Source organism: Rhineura floridana, chromosome 20 (assembly GCF_030035675.1).
Source record: "Rhineura floridana isolate rRhiFlo1 chromosome 20, rRhiFlo1.hap2, whole genome shotgun sequence".
Taxonomy (NCBI): Eukaryota; Metazoa; Chordata; class Lepidosauria; order Squamata; family Rhineuridae; genus Rhineura; species Rhineura floridana.
The window spans coordinates 8,997,827-9,017,307 of record NC_084499.1 but is presented as its reverse complement, the minus strand read 5'-3'; the positions used below and the strand labels follow the sequence as shown (position 1 = coordinate 9,017,307).

Sequence of the window (19,481 nt, the reverse complement as noted above, 5' to 3'; positions counted from 1 at the left end):
AACCAAACAAACAGCGGATCGAATTGGCAAGTGCCAAAGCAAGCAGGAACAAAAAAAGGGCAGATCAGGATGGAACGATGGACTGTCGGAATGCAAGTGGATCAGAACCAGGCAGTGAACCTCATCCCTACACAGTACATGGTTACACGGTGGAATTCACTCCCATAAGAGGTAGCGATGACCAACAACTTAGATGGTTTTAAAAGAGGATCAGACAAATTCATGGAGGATAAGCATATCAATGGCTACGGTTGGAGGCAGTGTGCTTCCAAATACCAGTTGCTGGAAACCGCAGGAGGGAAGAGTGCCCTCATACTCTGGTCCTGCTTGTGGGCTTCCCACGGGCAGCTAGTTGACAACTGTGAGAACAGGATGCTGGCCTAGATGGGCCACTGGCCTGATCCAGCAGGGCTCTTATGTTTTTATGTTACATATGTTTTCTTCTTAAGTTTTGAAGGGCCATAGCTTACTAGATGAGCATCTGGACTGCATGCAGGAGGTCCCAGGTTCAATCCCTGGCATCTCCAGGTAGGGCTGTGAGAGACTCCGGTCTGAAATCCTGGACAATCCTGCCAGTCAATAGTGAGCTAGACAGACTGGTCTCCTGAGTAAGTCTAAGGCAGCCCCAAGTTCCGAAGGTCCCAAAAGAAGGCGTTTCCTAAGGCTGTAATCCCAGAGGCAAGATGGGTGAATCTGCCAGTGTTGCTTTCTCTCCATTTCTTCCCCCCCCCAATCCTAAGTTCAGTCCTCCACATTTCCACATCAGTCTGCATCATTATTATCTTTAATAAAAGTCCTTATAACAATTCATCCGCATTTACACATTTTTGCAAGCATTTTTCCCTGTAATAGAATGCATTTTTGTATGTTACTTTCACAGGCCTATTTATCTGTTTTGTTGGATTTCTGTTCCACCCTTCCTCCCAAAGGGCAGCAACACAGAAGCAAAAGACAAACACAAAAATTGCAACTTTCTTTTTAAAGAAAACACCCTGAGAAACAACTCCAGTATAGAAAAAGAGTAGAAACAACCTGCACTTAAAAGGCTTCTTGCAAGAGGAATATATGCATTTTCATGCACACTTTACCTTGAGCTATGCATTTTACTTGGCTGGAGAACTGCGTTGCAAAATTCAGAGAAGTGCAAATTTCAGCGAATTGCTGCATTTTAGTTCACATACTGTTGCAGAAAGTGTGGATTAGGAAGGATCACCTTTAAATGCAAACTGAACCTCATTTCTCCCCCACACCTACTCTTGCCATATGTCTGCCTAGCTCATTCATTATGCCTCTTCTATGATGAGCTTCCGCCGGGCCTTGAAGACCTGGCTCTTCAGACAGGCTTTTGGGGTGGGTTAGGTTTTTACTGTTATGGTCTTAAATTTTAACATTTTAATGTATTGGTTTTTTTATCTTGTACGTCGCCCAGAGTGGCTGGACATCCAGCCAGATGGGCGACTAATAAATTTAATAAATAAATTAATAAATAAATTCATTATTTTGTACCTACTTCCTGTTGGAAATGGGAGAGGGGGGCAATGCTCACTGCCTTGAGTCCCTTGGGAGAGGGGAACAATTAAAAATGTAAAGCAGGGCTGGAGGACCTCCGGCTCTAGGGCCAAATGTGGCCTTCCAAGCCTCTTTACCTGGCCGTCATGATTCTCCCCAGGCCATACCCCTCATTCTTTATACCCTCCTCAAGTGTTTTGGCCTGGCTGGAATGTGTCCTTGAACTCTGATAATGCCACTTGTTTGCCTAGATGGGGGATAGAGAGGGATGTGTGAGTGTGTATTGAAATTGGCCTACACTAGAAAGGCAAAATTCACATTCATTGCTTTTTCTGCTTTTGTCTCTGGCCCCTCCAACCCCTGGAATGTGGCCCCTAGAAGATTTCCCAGAAAGGAATGTTGTCTTGGGCTGAAAAATGTTCCCCACACCTGATGTAAAGGATAAAATACTGGTCTGCAAGTATGCAGGGAAAATGTCTTCTGTGAATGGGCCTCCATTGATGGGTTTTGCTTCCAGCAGTTGTTGACATCTGAGCAAATGGAAAGGTGAAAACAACCGTCCTGGTTTTGTCAGTTCTGCTTTCACCACAGTCAGGGAGTCAGAACACAAGGTGTTGTGTCCAAGGTCAGCAAACGGAGCCGAAATTTGCCTCTTTTGGTGGGTAGGCACACATGCCTATGTCGTTTGCATAGACTTGCACATGCACGCATGTGCGCACATGCACATACACACACACACTGCATATTTCCGTCATCTATTTCAGTCTGCAGCTTTCTGCCAAAGAGTCTGGGGCCCCAGGAGGATCCACAGCTGTTTCCTCATACCTGATCAGTTCTGCTTGTCAGACTCTGACAGCTCCCGCTGGCACAGCAAAGAGTGCAGAAAATGAACCCTTCCCAAGAATTCCCCAGCCCAGATTTGTCTTGCCTCGTCATCAGAGGTCTGGGATTTTCAGGCTGGCAGATTAAAAAAGGAGTCTACGGCGCCAGCGAGTCCCATTGAACTACAGCACCAGGAAGGTAGGGAGGTCAGTTGCCTGACTTGTTTGTGCCACTGTGGTTCCAGATCGTGCTTCCCCAATGCTGAGAGCTCACTGGAGTGGAAGGGGACAGATGCAACAATACGCAAGGCAGAGCTGTGCAAAAAGGAGGACAACTGTGGTGTCATCCAGGAATTTGGATCCTGTCCCTGGGAGGAGCTGCATTAGTGATTTAGGCTGCAATCCGATGCACGCTTACCTGGGAGTAAGTCTCATTGAACCCAATGGAGTTTATTTCTGAGTAGACACGGATTGGATTGCAGCCTTAGAGAGGCTGGTGAGGGTCTCACCTCCCAAGGGCTGAGCCAAAAAGCCTCCCACCTGCAAATTTCACCACCCTGTTTCTAGGCTGTGGACTCCCCTTTTGTTAATTTTATGGGTGGGGGCTGTGAATAGAACTTCAGTGTCCACACCACTACTGATTACAATGTTGGATTAGGAGCTGGGAGACCAGGGTCAGATCCCCGCTTGACCATGAAGCTCACTGGCTGGCCTGGGGTCAGTCACTATCTCTCCACCTAACATACCTCACAGGGTTCTTGTGAGGATAAAATGGGGAGGGCAGCCTTAAGCTCCTTTGGAGGAAAGGTGGGATAGAAATGTAATGAAGAAATAAAATCTACCTGTTCCAGCTGGCTACATTTCTCCTCTCCTCTTGTTCTCCTATCCAGACTAAGGGCAGAAATAAGGGCCTTCGGTCTGATTTGGCCACGTGACAGTATCAGGTAGCCGCCAGTCACACACTCTCAGCCTAACCTACCTCGCAGGGTGACTGTGAAGATAACATTAACCACCACTGTTCCAGGGGGATACTTTCTCATCCTAAATTACCTTTCAGGCTTGTTGTAAGGATCAAATGTGTGCCTCCATGAGCTCCTTGTGGGAAGAGTGTGATGCAAATAACGATTGCCCCCTCTAATAGGAAACTTAGGTGGTGGGTGCCATCAAGAAAGGGGCCACCGAGGGACAAAGGGGAGGCGTCATCATGCTTGGGTTAATCATGAGGTTTGAAGATGTTAAAAACAAAAACATCTTTGGATTAGAGAATCCATAGCTAGCTGGCTGCAACCCTGAACAGAGGCACTGGGATTCAGAGGTGAGGAAATGGTGAAGCCTCTTGTTGCAAGCCCTGCTTGCTAATCTTGGGGGACGGGCCATAGCTTGGCACCAGAGCATCTACTTTGCATGCAGAAGGCCCCTGGTTCAATCCCCCTATCTCCAGGTAGGGCTGGGTGAGGCCCTGCCTGAAATCCTGGGGTGCTGCTGCCAGTCAGTGTAGACAATACTGAGCTAGATGGACCTTGGATAAGGCAGCTTCCTGTGTTCCTCATATTACTCATGGTGACTCAGAGGAAACCGACCACTCTCTTCTGGGCTGCATGTCCACATTAGAACTCCCTTCCCAGTGGCAATGAATCACCCAGTTTCATCTGACCTAATGCTCAGGCAAGAGGGGACCAGTGGCAGCTGTCAGGAACACGGCGCTGCAGTTAATAGGAATAATATTTGGGACAGAGGGGGAAGGAGGGGTGCTGGCAGCAGATTCAGGTCATGAGCTTTTATTTTGTTTTCTTTTCCTCACAAGAAAAGGATGTGTCTAGCACCTATGGATTCTTCTGAACTGAGCTGGGAGTTATAATCCTTGGCTAGATTCTCTCTCTCTCTCTCTCTCTCTCTCTCTCTCTCTCTCTCTCTCTCTCTCACTCACTCACTCACTCACTCACTCACACACACACACACCTTGAATATTGATGGCTTCAGTGTTCTGCTAAGCAGCACAAGGGAAGTGAGCTTCAAAACGTTCCTCAAGGACTTTTCATAGCCCCGAGGCCTTAAAACAGAGCCAGTCAATGTGCTGCCTTCCAGATGTTGTTGGACTACAACTCACATCATCCCTGACCATCGGCCACACTGGCTTGGGCTGACGGGAGTTAGAGCTAATGGAAGCCAGTGTGGTATAGCAGTGAGAGCGTCGGACTAAGGCTTGGGAGAGCAGTCGGATGCGACTCTGCTCTTCTTAGACATGACCTTGCCCTTCCAAAACTGCCACTGCTTCAACTCGCCCTCTAAGCTAGGGCAGGCCACTGGCTTGTCAGAGCTTAAGCAGTGCTTGTGATGTCTCTGGGTGTACAGGAGGATGTGAAGAATGGCAAATGTTCCAAAGCCCAGCAAAAAAAACCAGACTGCCCTAAGAAGCACTTTGGAGAGCTCCTTGCAAATTCGGACTCAAACCCGAAGCGCATTCCACTGCCGCAACTGACATGGTGCCACCAATCACCTTTGCCCGGCTTTCTAGTACAACCAAATGGCCCTGTCTTAATTCACAGTGTGTAATCCACACAACTGTGCCACCCTGGACTCCTACTGGGAGAAAGGGTGGAGTATAAACCTAATAAAAATTAATAATAACTGCAAGGGCTGGGTATACTGCTGCTGTGGCCATTCATGCTCTTACTGTATTTGGACTCTCTTCACTCTTAGCATACTTGCTAAGAGGGCTATGACTGTTGCCATGATTACTACCACCACAGTGTGACTCCAAATGCTGTTGAGCCACAGCTCCCATCAGCCTCAGCCAACATTGGTAATAGTTGGGATGAGTGAAGCTGTACTCCAACAATGTCTAGGGTTCTTCATACCTGGAATTGGCCCCTGGTCTGGTCTAGCAGGGCTCTTCGTCTTCATTTTTTGTCCTCTTCTTAATGCTCCCTCACTTTATTACCTCTCTGCACAGAGGCAGTAAGTATTCAATAGGAAGAGTTGGCCAAACATCTAACCTCCCCCTCCCCCCCACACACATTCTGGAGTGGTACAGTCCTGGAAGAACTGTCCTGTCCCATTAATGGATTAGGGGAACAGGGTTGAGTTGGGAAAGGCCATTGCCACAGATCACTGAAGAGCCACTGTCACACAGGAGAGTAAGACCCTAAGAAGACTGCTGCTGGATCCGGACAAAGGCCTCTCTGGTCCAGTATCGTGTTCTCATATTGGCCAACCAGATACCTATGGTAGGAGCTTACAAGGCCATCGAGTCCAGCCCCCTGCTTAATGCAGGAATCCAACCTAAAGCATACCTGACAGGTGGCTGTCCAGCTGGCTCTTGAAGGCCTCCAGTTTTGGAGAGCCCACCACCTTCCTAGGTAATAGATTCCATTCTCGAACCTCTCTAACAGTTAGGAGGTTTTTTCCTGATGTTCAGCCAAAATCTGGCTTCCTGTAACAGGAGCCCATTTTTCTGTGTTCCGCACTCTGAGATGATCCTGGACCTCCTCTGTGTGACAACCTTTCAAGTACTTGACGAGGGCTATGATATCTCCCCTCAATTTTCTCTTCTCAAGGCTAAACAAGCCCAGTTCTTTCAGTATCCTCCTTAAAGCCCTCCCCTCGTTTGGAAGTACTCTCCCTCCAACCATGGAAGGAGAGATATCCATCATGGCTAAAAACCATTGATAGCCTTATCTTCCATGAATTTGTCTAATCCTGTTTTAAAGCCATCCACATCAGTGGCCACCACTACATCTTGTGGAAACATATTTTGTAGCTTAACTATGTTCTGTGAGATGAAGTAGACAATAGTAGACCATCCTGGGATTGATGGGTCACAGCTCAAAGGTGAAATATGTGCTTACCATGATGAAGACACTAGGTTTAACTCCAGGTAAAGGAGCTTAAATAGCAGGTCTGGAAAGGACCTTGGAGAGTCACTGCCAGCAACTCTGGTTGAATGGATCAATGCTCTGATACAGTTATCTGACAGCCCTGTATGAGCAAGACCAGCAGAGGTTCCTCAGCTGGGAGACTAAAGCTAGTGCCTTATAACAAATCTGTGACCTTTGAAGTTATGCTTCAGCCTTCTCTCTCTCCCTCTCTGCAATGTAGAAGGTGGCTCTCAGAATAATTAGCTAAGATCTTTGCCTCTCTTTTTCAGCTGCTGTGCAAGGCCTCATTAAGAATTATTCACAGGGCCGCAGGTAATGGATCGCAACTTAAGTCTCCTCTGATCTGATTAGCAGCCAAGCACAAACTAGCATTTGGAGAAAAGAGCAACATCCCTTAGAGATTCATTGTCCTGAGCTGCAAGGTCTGAAAGGAAAGGACAAGAAAGGAACTTCACAACCAGAATGGCATTCCGCTGGTCCATCTTTTCTACTTTAGGGGCATAGAAAGCTTCTTTATCCTGAGTCTGATCATTGGTCTATCTACATCAGTACTATCTAGACCAGGGATAGACAAAATGGTGGCTTCCAGATGTTGTTGGACCCCAACTCCCATCAGCCTCAGTCAGCATGTCCAATGCTCAGGGATGATGGGAACTCTAGTGCAGTGACATCTGGAAGGCACCAAGTTGGCTACCCTTTATCTACACTGAAAGACTGTGGGTCTCCAGGATTTCAGACAGGGATCTCTGCCAACCCTACCTGGAGGTGCCAGGGACTGAACCTGGGATCTTCTGTATGCAAAACAGACACTCTACTTCTGAGCCATAGCCTTTCCCCTGCCACTCTGGTGAACAGTAAGTCAGATAGAGATCCTTCTCAGTTCTGCTACCTAATATAATTTAGCTGTAGTTCTGGCAACCAGAGGGACTGGAACACTGGAGGAAAGAGGGGCAGCAGTTTAACTGCAGAGGAGAAACAGAGAGGTGCACAGCTGGGAAAGGGGGGGAAAGGAAGATGACAAGCACTTCTGGGATCTTTTGGAGTGGATTTATTGAGGGTGACGTTTATCTGTGCTTCAACCAATCTGTGGTCTCAAGCTGGAAGCTTGCAGCAGAGTTTGGCCTAAAGCAGGGGTGTGGAAGCTGTTGTTCTCCAGATATTGTCAGGCTAGAGCTCCCATCATCCTGAACCATTGGCTGGGGCTAATGGGAGATGGTCTCCAACAACATTTGAAGAGCCACAGGCTCCCCTCCTCTGACCTAAGCGATCAGCAGCAGCACTGAATGCTTCAGTGCATGGTGTCTTCACCCTTTGAATGTCATGGGCTGAACCCACCATGCTTGGTTAATTTCTTTGGCAGGGAGTGCCCTTGAATACACATCTTCACACTGGATGTCCCTGAAACTCAGCTGCTTCTGGGTGAGACCTGTGGCAAGGAATATTGTTGCCATTATAGCCAAGGTGAAGAAGCTGCAGCTCTCCAGATTTTGCTGGATGGCAACTCCTGTTATCTCTGACAATTAGCCATGCTGACTGGGCTGATGGAAGATGCAGTCCAACACCAACTGGGAGGGGGGGATCATAAGCTATTCTCCCCTAGCCTAGAGACTGCGAGTGGCACAGGTGAATGATGAGCAAGGGCAAGAACTTCTCACCAGCTGAGATCTCTTTTTTTCCAAGGTATAGCAGTGAGGTTGCCTAAAACAAACCTGAGTTGCAAAGGACAGAACAGTAGGAGAATCACAGCCTGCCATGTAGAGTCAATGGGACTTATTCTCAAGGAAGCGTGTATAGAATTACAGCCTCAGTTTCCCTAAATAATATAAGATGGATAAAATAACACATTGCATCTAGATTTAAAGGTAAAGGTGTCCCCGCACTTGTAGTGCGAGTCGTTTCCGACTCTTAGGGTGACGTCTTGCGACGTTTACTAGGCAGACCGTATATATGGGGTGGGATTCCCAGTTCCTTCCCTGGCCTTTCTTTACCCCCCAGCGTATGCCGGGTACTCATTTTACCGACCACGGATGGATGGAAGGCTGAGTGGACCTCGACTCTTTTACCGGAGATTCGACTTCCTCCTTCCGTTGGAATCGAACTCCGGCCGTGAGCAGAGCTTTCGGCTGTGTTACCGCCGCTTACCACACTTAAAATATGCTCGTGGAAATCAATGGTAACTTAAAGCCCATTGATTTGAAGGGGTCTACCCTAAGCCTGACTAAGGGTGCAATCCAAATTTTGCCCGCTGCCTGGCAGGGCTTAACAGAACAGTAGGTCACTGGTGAATCCACAGATGTGCTGAGCATGACATCTACAGCAGAAGGAGGGCAGGCAGATAACTGTGCATCAGGTCCAGATGCCATCATGTGATGGGAGTGAGGTAGGGACAGAAGCCAATGGATCTCAAGCTGGCTCAGCCCCTCCCCAGAATGCCCTGTTTTGAGGCTTTCCACTGGCTGCCACCAGTGGGGAACCAGCCATTGGCACTTCTACCTGCCTGTATATCAGGAGTGATTCTGGTGTCATTCTGAAGGTGGAAGGCAGATGGAAGGACGCCTCCACCCAATCCAAGCCCTGCCCTCCCACAGCCTGGCACAAAGAGGGTTTGGAATGCACCCTAAGCCTGGATGTAACCCAACATTTTAGAGTAAGGTTGTATTATGTGTCAGTTACCCCAGTGTCTTTCCATTCATTGACCCTTGAACAGAGTGATTGCAACCACAGTGTTCCTTGTACAATCACAAGTGACTCTAGACTTGTTTTAACAAAGAGGAAAACAGGAAATCCTGAATAAGGCTGTCTTGAAAGTTCTCCGTTCAGAATATTTGGCTCACAGCATATGTGTGTCTGTGTCTGTGTGTGGAGTGGAGGTGATGTAGTATTGTCTGGAGGAGGAGGGGGCTCTCAGCCACCAGGAGGCAGTGCAAAGCAAAGGCTGTATGCACACCATACACTTAAAGCACCCCCCAAAAAACTGGGAACTGTAGTTTACCCCTGAAATTTCCCAGCATCCTCAACAAACTATAGGCCCCAGGATCCTTTTTGTTGGAGGGGAAATGTGCTTTATCTGTATGGTGCATATGCAGCCAAAGTTTAAAAAAGAAGCATAAACAAGTCATAATTATTCCCACCCGATAACCCCCCCCAAATGAAACATGTAGCTAATCCCCCCCCAAAATATTGCTCCATTTGAACAGGGAAGTGGATTCTGGGAGGGGGAACTTTGTTTAACCCTACAAAAATTCAGGGAAGGGTCACTGGACATCCGAGGGAAGGAACCTAATGGAGATCAGAGCAATCGATCAAGTAAGTTTTCCTCTGGATGCGGAGATGTCCTTTTCTCCTTACCTTGCAGGTGGAGTTTGCTCTCAGTGCTTTGCAGAAGGACGGAACTCACAGAGTCCAGATTGTCGTAACTGTTACAGCCCAATGGGCCAGTCCGTGTTTCAGTGACCTAGAGCAGCAGAGGGGAAAAGATAACAACATTGTTCAATTTGCCAATGATATTTAGAGACAATTCAGCAATAAGAGAACTGTACGTAAGAAGAGCCTTGCTGGATCCAAACAAAAGGTCCATATGGTCCAACACTCTGTTCTCACACTGGCTAAACAGATACCTATGGAAAGTCCACCAGCAGGCCCTAGGTGCAACAGTTGCTAGCAACTGGTATTCAGAGGCATACTGCCACCGGCAGAGGAGGAAAGGTCTTGCCACCATAGCTATCTCTTTCTCTTCCATTAATTTGTCTAACCCTCTTTTACAGTCATCCAAGTCGGTGGCCATCACTACCTGTGGGAGTGAATTCCATAGTTTTACTGTGTGAAGTTCTTTCTTTTGTCAGTCCTGAATCTCCCAACATTCAGTGTCATTGGATGCCCCCAAGTGCTAATGTCATAAGAGAGGGAGAAAATATCTCCATGTGTGCTTTCTCCACACCATGCATCATTTTATACACCTCTGTCATGTCTCTTCTTGCTTGCCTTTTCTCTAAACTAAAACACTCCAGACGTTGCAACCTTTCCTCATAGGGCAGTTGTTCCATCCTCTCTACCAGTTCAAGGTGGTGGTGGTGATGGTAGAATGTAGGTAATTCTGGGAGGAAAATATCCAAAGGCATAAAGCATGGGTGGGGTACCTGGTGCCCTCCAGATGTTGCAAGACTACCACTCCCTTCATCCCTGACCATTGGACATGCTGCTTGGGGGCTGATTGGAGTTGGTATCCAACAACATCTAGAGGGCCACAGGTTAGCCACCATTGCTATAAAGGAATACATATTTTGATATTAAGAATTCATCTTTTCCTTATCTGAGCATACTAGCAGATCACAAAGGCATTGCCTACCATGCTACCACACCATCAAACCCTTGTCCACTGATGCATTTGAAGTTAACCTATCTTTTCCTCTGGGCAAATCTTGGAAGGTCAAGGATTGACCATCAGGAGCTTCCAGGGTTCATAATCTTTAGTATGCAAAGCAAGCGTCTTGGCCTGTTGACATGATGATGGAGGAGAAACCTTATTGAGAAGGGCCATAGCTCAGTGGCACAACATCTGCTTTGCATGCAGAAGATTGCAGGTTTAATGCCCAGCATCTCCAGGTAGGCCTGGGAGAGGGATTCCCTGCCTGAAATCCTGGAGAGCTGCTGCCAATCAGTGTAGACAGTACTGAGCTAAATGGGCCAATAGTCTGACTCCTATGACTAAGGTGACTGTGTTTGTAGAAACTGCAGTCTGCAATCGCTTTATTGCTCCCTTGCTGAGGGAATGTGATTTTTCCTCACTCTCTCCCACCCCCAAACCCTCCAGTACTAGTAGATTGATTTTATGGACAGAAAAGGGCTTTATCTGGGGGTCCATTTTCACTTCCTTTGTCTGCCCCCCTCCCTAGTTGCTCTCCCGTGCCTTGTTCTGCAGCCCTGACCACTTCAATCTGGGAACCTTTTGTCCAGTCGCATTGTCAGCTCTTGTTGCTGACACACCTGAGAGCTAGTGAAAAGACTTCTGCGTTTAAGCCCACAACACAAAAGGCTAGGCTGGAACAACAGATGCCATTGTGCAAGCTCCTCTCTCTGAATGTAGATGTTCATCTCCACCTCCATATCACTCCACTTAATGCCAGGCTTCTTTGCTGGGTTGGGTATTGGGAGGTGTTGGCCAGAGCTGGACAGTCTCAGAAGCTGGGGAGGCTGGTCTGTCAGGGCACATGGGGCACTGCCAGCCTGACCCTCCTACTTGCCTCCTTACTTACAACCAGTACAGTGGGGGTGGCACTGCTGTCAGCTCATTCCTCCTTAGCCTCAGTGTTGCCCTTGTACAACTCAGCAGAGAGGAGGAGGATGTGGGGAAAACTAGAATGAATTGGCTCTGCCTCTCATTGGCTCTTCCTCTGCCTATTGCTCAGAGACACTCATAGACATGTTTCTGCACATGTGTGTCTGCAGTGGCTGATTTTTGGGAGGAAGCCAAGTGCTTTAAAAAAAAAAACTCCACAGAGGTTAGTTGTAGTTTTTCCTACATACTGGATATGACATCCTGGTCTTTTGCATTTGATGACATAAACTATATTGCAGGACCATTGTTGGTAGCAGTGGCAACAGTCCTGTTTTTATTGCTTATATTTTTGCCACTCCCTACGGTGGCAGCGGAGCTTCTCAAGACAGCAACCCGTTCCCTCCAAATGCTCCAGAATGATGCTATGTCACAGCACTTTTGAAGGTCAGCACCTGGAGGATGCATATCGCCACTACCATCAGCGACGACGGAAGTCCTGGGGAGTGGACATTTTCCATTACCAGCCTCCCGCAGGGCCTTCAAAAGACCCCCCCTGCCTTTTTGTTTATGATGTGCAAGTGGGACCTACAACTAGAGATTGGCAAATGTGTCACTTTTGCTCAGTTTCTCATTTTTCCAATCTTCAATTCCCCACATTTCCTCATCAGTGTCGTGTGTGTGTGTGTATATATATATATATATATTTGAAAATTTATTCTGTCCAGAGAAAACCTCTTCCATCATAATGAAGTGTCAAAGAACAAAGAACAATGGATTCCACTTGTGGTAGATTTCTAGCTAGCATCTCCTAACTATCACCGAGCAATCAGGGAGAGCTACCCATTGCTAGCAAACTCTGAACATCTTGCCAGAGCCATCAACAAGCCTCCTGTTATAGCATTTTGCCAGCCTCCTAATTTGCACAGACTGTTAGTGAGGGCTGTACTGAAGCCACCTATCACCAATCCTGGGTCTCATCTTTGTCACTCCAAATGCTGTATCACCTGTGTGTACCTCAGGGAGACAGCCACTTTCACAAGCACTAGGACAGGCAGGACATATTGCATCAAACAGAACATCACCTGCAGGTCCTGCAATATAGTTTATGTCATCAAATGTAAAAGACCAGGATGTCATATCCAGTATGTAGGAAAAACCACAACTGACCTACACGCTTCAGAAACCACAAATCAGCAATAGTGACAAAAAAAGTGGAGCAATCAGTTGCAAAACATTTCAATACTGAGGGCTACAGCTTGGACTTTTCTATAACAGCGATAGAGATGCCAACAGATCCAGCAGCACTGACCAAAAGGGAGAACTTTTGGATTTACTCTCTGGACACATTGGCACCACATGGCTTTAACCTGGAGGACAGCACCATTATCACTTAGCTTCTGCAAAGGAAGCCCCTCTGAGCATTCCATCCTCCAAGCTCTATAACCGCCACCTTGGTAAGAGCATTCATATGTTAGCAGCTGATGAAGGCGGCAGCTGAAACATTTTGGTAGAACAATACAAACCTCTGTTTTGTTAATCACAATTAAAAAGGTAAAGGTGTCCCTGCACTTATAGTGCGAGGCAGACCGTATATATGGGGTAGGTCTGCCAGTTCCTTCCCCGGCCTTTCTTTACCCCCCAGCATATGCCAGGTACTCACTTTACCGACCACGGATGGATGGAAGGCTGAGTGGACCTCGACCCCTTTTACCGGAGATTCGACTTCCTCCTTCCGTTGGAATCGAACTCCGGCCGTGAGCAGAGCTTTCAGCTGCATTACCGCCGCTTACCACTCTGCGCCACGGAGGGTCACAATTATGTACATATATTTTTAGGTGATTAACGGTATAGGGATCCAGAGCAAGCTTGGGAGTTCTGTTTGTTGCTTTCAAAACTCTCTCTCTATATATACATGAAAATGTGTCAGCATTTTAGAACATTTAGTACATGATAGAAATGTATAAAATTATGCATGGCATGGATAAAGTGGCTAGAGAAAAGTTTTTCTCCCTCTCCCATAACACTAAAACTCATGGACATTCAATGAGGCTGAATGGTGGAAGATCTGGAACGGACAAAAGTAAGCCCTTCTTCACAGTGCATAGAATCATAGAATAGTATTCTAATCATAGAATAATCATAGAAGAGTTGGAAGGGGTCTATAAGGCCATCAAGTCCAACCCCCAGTTAAACTATGGAGATTGCTCTCACAAGATGCAGGGATGGCCACCAACTTGGATGGCTTTAAAGGAGGATTTGACAAATTCAGGGAAGATAAGCTATCAATGGCTAGTAGCCATCATCGCTATGCTCTGCCTCCATTGTGGGAGACAGTATGTTTCCAAATACCAGTTGCTGGAAAATGCAGGAGGAGAGAATGCTCTTTGCACTCAAATACTGCTTGTGGGCTTCCCTTTGGGGCAGCTGGTTGGCCACTGTGAGAACAGGATGCTGGCCTAGATGGGCCACTGGGCTGATCCAGCAGACTCTTGTACGTTCCCATGTTATGTTGTGTATATAATTTGGCCTAATATACATATTTTACAAGCAATCCCCCCAAACATACTGTATTGCATTTTATGTTATTATTCACTAAAATATGCACACTTTCTCCTAGTATATAGGTTTGGAATTGTTCATTTGGGGAACTGCATCACAAAATTTGGAGAAGTGCAATTTTTGAAGGATGTCTGTGTTTAAGTTTATTTATTTATTTATTAACTGATTGATTGATTGATTAAATTCATATCCCACCCTTCCTACTAGAAGAAGCCTGATATGTGCAGTGCAAATTAGATGGAGTGAACTTTAAATACGAGTGGAATCAAATTTCTCTTCCATCCTTACCTGCAACAAAATGCCGCAGTGTATGACTTCCCTCCCAAAAGATGCATCGCTCTCCAGGCTTCCAAACATCCATTCCCTCCAGGCAGGACATTCCATTCTCTCCCTCTGCAGTCCAACATCACCACCCAGTGAACACATGCAACCAAAATCATACCTTGATTGCTCCAGTAGAGATCTGGATCTCATGGAGACGCCTCATGGTTCCATCCCGATCCACAAAATAGGAGGAGGCAAGCTGGTGAAGAGATTCAACACTTTGGGTTGCATTGCCCGACTTTCGATCGAGTCGGCTTTTGTCCATGTACATGGTCAAAGCCTCCTCTCCTAGTAAGGAAAAAAAAACAGAAGAAAATATGAATGGGGGGAGGAGGAGGAGGAGAAATGTCACCACATAGGATTAATTGCTTGCATCCCAAGTGTGAAAAAGAACCTCATGAAATGCCTCACAATTTGCATCCCAGTGCAAACCTGCCATTTGACATTCTACCCATCGATGCCATCTTCACCATAATCAACAAAAACATCATTTCCCAGATGGGGGGGGATCAAGACTAAAGTGATAAGTGTATGAGATTTTGCAAAACCTGACAACCATCAAGAATCTGGAGGAGCTCAGCTTCCATTTTTTAAAAAGAAAAAGTTTCTAGGACTTAGACATGCTTGTCAGCAGTGACACACTGTCTGCAGAATAACCTTAAAATTAGGGTCAAGATCTTTGTCTTGGCAACTCTCTCTCTCTCTCTCTCTCTCTCTCTCTCTCTCTCTCTCACTCACTCACTCTCTCACTCACACACACACACACACACACACACATTTTTCACAAACTTAAGCTAAACACATGCACAACTATCTGCTCATATAGTTCTGATGTGCTTAGCAGGGAGAAAAAATGTAAACAAAAAGTTCAGTAAGTAGTCAGCGGCTACAAAACTCTCTCTCTCTCTCTCTCTCTCTCTCTCTCTCTCTCTCTCTCTCTCTGCATGTGTGTGCATGCATGTGCACATGCAATGGAGTATCCATGAACAGGCATGGCTGGCTGCTGGAATTCTGAACAGAGATACTCCAAACTACATTATTTTGTTGCAGGTAAAAATGGGAGAATTTGTCAGTTTTGATTCCTCTCCACTTCTCGTTTTTCCAGTCTTAAAAGTTCAGTCCTCCACATTTCCACATCAGTTTGCCATTTATTTATTTATTTTAAAAAAGGCTCACGAAAACTCATCAGGATTTTAGTGCTTGTTTCTCCAGATATACATATTTTTGTAAACAATTTTGTCCAGTACACAGATTTTTGCAAAACAATTTTCTCTAATGTATTTTTGCATGTTAATTTCACGAACATATGCATTTATGTGCACTTTTTAGCCTTATATATATGGCTGGAGAACTTCACTACAAAATTCAGAGAAGTGGGAATGTGAAAGGATGGCTGTGTTTCAGTTTGCATATTTTTCGGAAAGGGCTAATGAGGTCAGTTCGCCTTGAAATGCAAACTGAATTTAATCTGCCCCCCATCCCTGGACAGAGGGGAAGCCCCTTTTCTTTCCAAAAGGAAAACATTGTGAACAGTATCATCGTTTTTCAGGGATTCCCCCACCTTTTTATTTTACGGCAGGCACATGTAGCCTCCCACCCAAATTTAAACCAAAGCTGTCCCTGGCCACATCCACACCAGGCCTTTATTTCACTTTAGACAGTCATGGGTTCTCCCAAAGAATCCTGGGAAGTGTAGTTAGTGAAGGATGCTGAGAGTTGCTAGGAGATGCCCTGTTCCCCTCACAGACCTTCAATCAGAATGGCTGACTGTTAAACCACTCTGGCCACTGGAGCTCTGTCAGTGGAATAGGAGTCTCCTCTCCACCCCCTTCACAAACTACACTTCCCAGGATTCTCTGAGGGAAGCCATGACTGTCTCACGTGAAATCAAAGTCTGGTGTGGGTGTGGCCCCCTGATTAGGTAAGCCAAGCAGCGGTGAGTCTGGCTTTTAGAACACTGATAGTTGGTTCCTACTGAACACAGCCAACATTATCATTCAGTTCAATACAAAATTTCTTAAATTAATTAAAAATCAGCCAGGCTTTTTTTTTTTAACTTTTAAACTGCAGAAGATGAGGGTCAGAGTATGGGGCAAGGTCAGTAACAGGATTACAGGTACTCTCTGAACATGGCTGATTTTTAATGAATTTCAACAGATTATGAGAACTCTCAGAGAAGAAAATCCAAAAGGGGTCTGGGTTTTTCTCTCTCGCTCTTTAGACTTTGGACTCTTGATTCTTTCTGACTGTTTAGTTTATTGCCATGAAAATTGAGAGGGTTGTTAATCAACCGTTTTTGAGTTCAGGACTATAAGTTTTGTTTTGAAATGAGCTTATGGGAAGCATCAGAATGGCATGGGGGGTATTTTCAATTTAACATTGTGGAATGTGAAAAATCCACACTGGCTATAGTATAGAGCCACTCTCATGGCTATATAATAAAAACAGACTTTAAAATACATTTATAAAACATTTTTAAAAAGCTTTCAAGACATCTTTTTAAAAAAAGGTTAAAAACATTTTTTTAAAAAAAGGTTTAAAAACATTAAAAAGCAATTCCAACACAGACGCAAACTGGGATTAGGTATCAATTTAAAGAACTTCTAGAAAAAGGAAGATCTTCAACAGGCACCAAAAAGAATAGGCACCTGCCTAATATTCAAGGGGAGGGAATTCCACAGGGTAGGTACCTCCACACTAAATGTCAGTTTCCTATATTGTGCAGAACAAACCTCCTGATAAGATGGTATCTGCAGGAGGCCCTCACCTGCAGAGTGCAGTGATCGACTGGGTATGCAAGGAGTAAGACGGTCTTTCAGGTATCCTGGTCCTGAGCTGTATAGGGCTTTGTACACCAAGACTAGCACCTTGAACTTGGCCCGTTAGCAAATGGGCAGCCAGTGCAATTCTTTCAGCAGCGGGGTGACATGTTCATGATACCCTGCCCCAGTGAGCAGTCTCGCTGCCGCATTTTGCACCAGCTGCAGCTTCAGGACCAACCTCAAGGGCAGCCCCACATAGAGCACATTACAGTAATCCTGCCTGGAGGTTACCAGTCCATGGACAACAGTGGTCAGGCTATCCTGGTCCAGAAACCGCCACAGCTGTCTATCCTGTCTAGAAAAGGCACTCCTAGCCACTGAGGGCACCTGGGCCTCTAGCGACAAAGATGGATGCAGGAGCACCCCCAGACTACGGACCTGCTCTTTCAGAGGGAGTATGACCCCATGGAAAGCAGGCAACTGACCAATCCAAACTCGGGAACCACCAACCCACAGCGCCTCCTTCTTGCTAGGATTCAGACTCAGTTTATTTGCATTCAGACTTGCATTCCCATGCATGGGAGAAGGTGACACATAGGGGGAAGCAGAGTAGCTCAGTGGTAGCTGCTTTGCATCCGGAAAGTCCCAGGTTCAATACCCTACATCTCTAGGCAGGACTGAGAAGACCATGGTTTGAAATCCTGGAGAGATGCTGTCAGTCGGCGGAGATAATACTGAGCTAGATGGACTAATAGTCTGAGTCTACATGAGTAAAAAAAAAACCCCACTAGAACACGTATGTGCACGCTGATAGCTATTTTCTGTCTGGAGAGCAAATTAGGGAAACCATAAAAATAAAAATAAATAAAAAAATCACCTTGGCTAAAATAGGTTATCCCCTCCATGTGAATATTTAAAATCCTAGACCAGCCTTCATCAACCCAGTGCCTTTCAGATGTTTTTGGAATTGCAGCTCCCATCATCCCTGACCATTGGCCATGCTGGCTGGAGCTGATGGGAGCTGGAGTCCAAAACATCTGCATGGTGGGGGTGGGAGCAACAGGAAAGTTAAGCCTGTCCTGGATTTAATCTTTTCTTCCCTCCCCACCATCACCAACTGTCACACCCTGCTGCCAAAACCAAGTTTTAATAATGGGATTTATTCAGGTCATATTATCTAGGTTTGGGTGGCAACTGAACGGATGTTTGCAAGGTCTTCTGTGAAGAAAAGTTTAGCAAAGTATATCCTAATTCTGTCAAAGCCAGCCTGTCTCTTCTAACTAGGGATGGGATCCATTGGCCAGTGCCAGAACAAAAGCATTCCGTTGACCTAACAGGCCAGTATTGATTAGCGTTTTCTCTTTGTCCGCAAGTCGCTGCTTTTACTGATCCATTTTTTCCCATCGATATTTTGAAATATTGATATCTTCAAAGGAAATATTGATATTTTGAAAGGAAATATCAATACATAAAAAAATCAGTAAAATTATCATTCTTAATATCGATACTTTAGAGGCTACATAAAAATCTGATTCGCAACAATAGAGAATAAGCAAATTCATTGAAAATTCAGTACCAAATCTGAATTGGGTGGAATTCTAGCACATCTTTATTTCTAATCTAGCACCAATCTTCTGCTAACCCTTCCTGTCCATCCACACTCATAGTTCCTGCATTCCTCAAGTGTATGAGAGGCCTGAACCCATCAGACAGGCATGTTTTTAACAACCAGACCCTTCCTTTTATTTTATTTAATTATTTATTCAATTTATATCCCACCTCTCCTCCAAGGAGCTCACGATGGCATACATGGTTCTCCTCCCTCACCATTTTATCCTCACAATAATCCAATGAGGGAGGCTAGGGTAAAAGACTGTGACTGGCACAAGGTCACCCAGAAAGCTGTGCCGCTGAGTGAGGATTTGAACCCTGATCTCCCAGGTCCTAGCTCAGCACTCTAACCCAGCCTTTCCCAACCAGTGTGCCTCCAGATGTTGTTGGACCACAACTCCCATATTTCCTGACCATTGGCAATGCTGGCTGAGGCTGATGGGAGTTGTGGTCCAACAACTTCTGGAGGCACACTGGTTGGGAAAGGCTGCTCTAACCACTATAACACACTGGCTGTATAGTGGCCATTACTAGCCATCCCCTTTTGGAGTTAAAACCCTGGGTTCTCTACACCTGAAGTAGCCCCAGCTGCCCCCAATCCTCTTGAAGAATGCAGCCATCTGTAGCAACAGAGCCTGTGTACATGTAACTGTCCATGACAAGGCTCCTCGGGATACCAGTTGTGCAAGATTCTGGGTCAAGGGGAAACCTTTGCACATACAGCTATCCTGTGCAAAGGCCC

The 19,481-nt window shown here is 45.9% G+C and overlaps 1 protein-coding gene across 6 annotated transcripts in view; it reads right to left on the bottom strand.

Annotated features, from left to right (window-relative positions):
- Positions 1 to 19,481, bottom strand: part of BRINP1 (BMP/retinoic acid inducible neural specific 1) — a 140,245-nt gene that overhangs the window by 19,202 nt on the left and 101,562 nt on the right. For all 6 annotated transcript variants that reach the window (XM_061603771.1, XM_061603776.1, XM_061603773.1 and 3 more), the window contains 2 exons: positions 14,485 to 14,654; positions 9,557 to 9,662 (listed from right to left, as the gene is read on the bottom strand). In XM_061603771.1, coding sequence (XP_061459755.1) covers positions 9,557 to 9,662; positions 14,485 to 14,654 — 276 coding nt within the window. The remainder of the gene's footprint in view (positions 1 to 9,556; positions 9,663 to 14,484; positions 14,655 to 19,481) is intronic.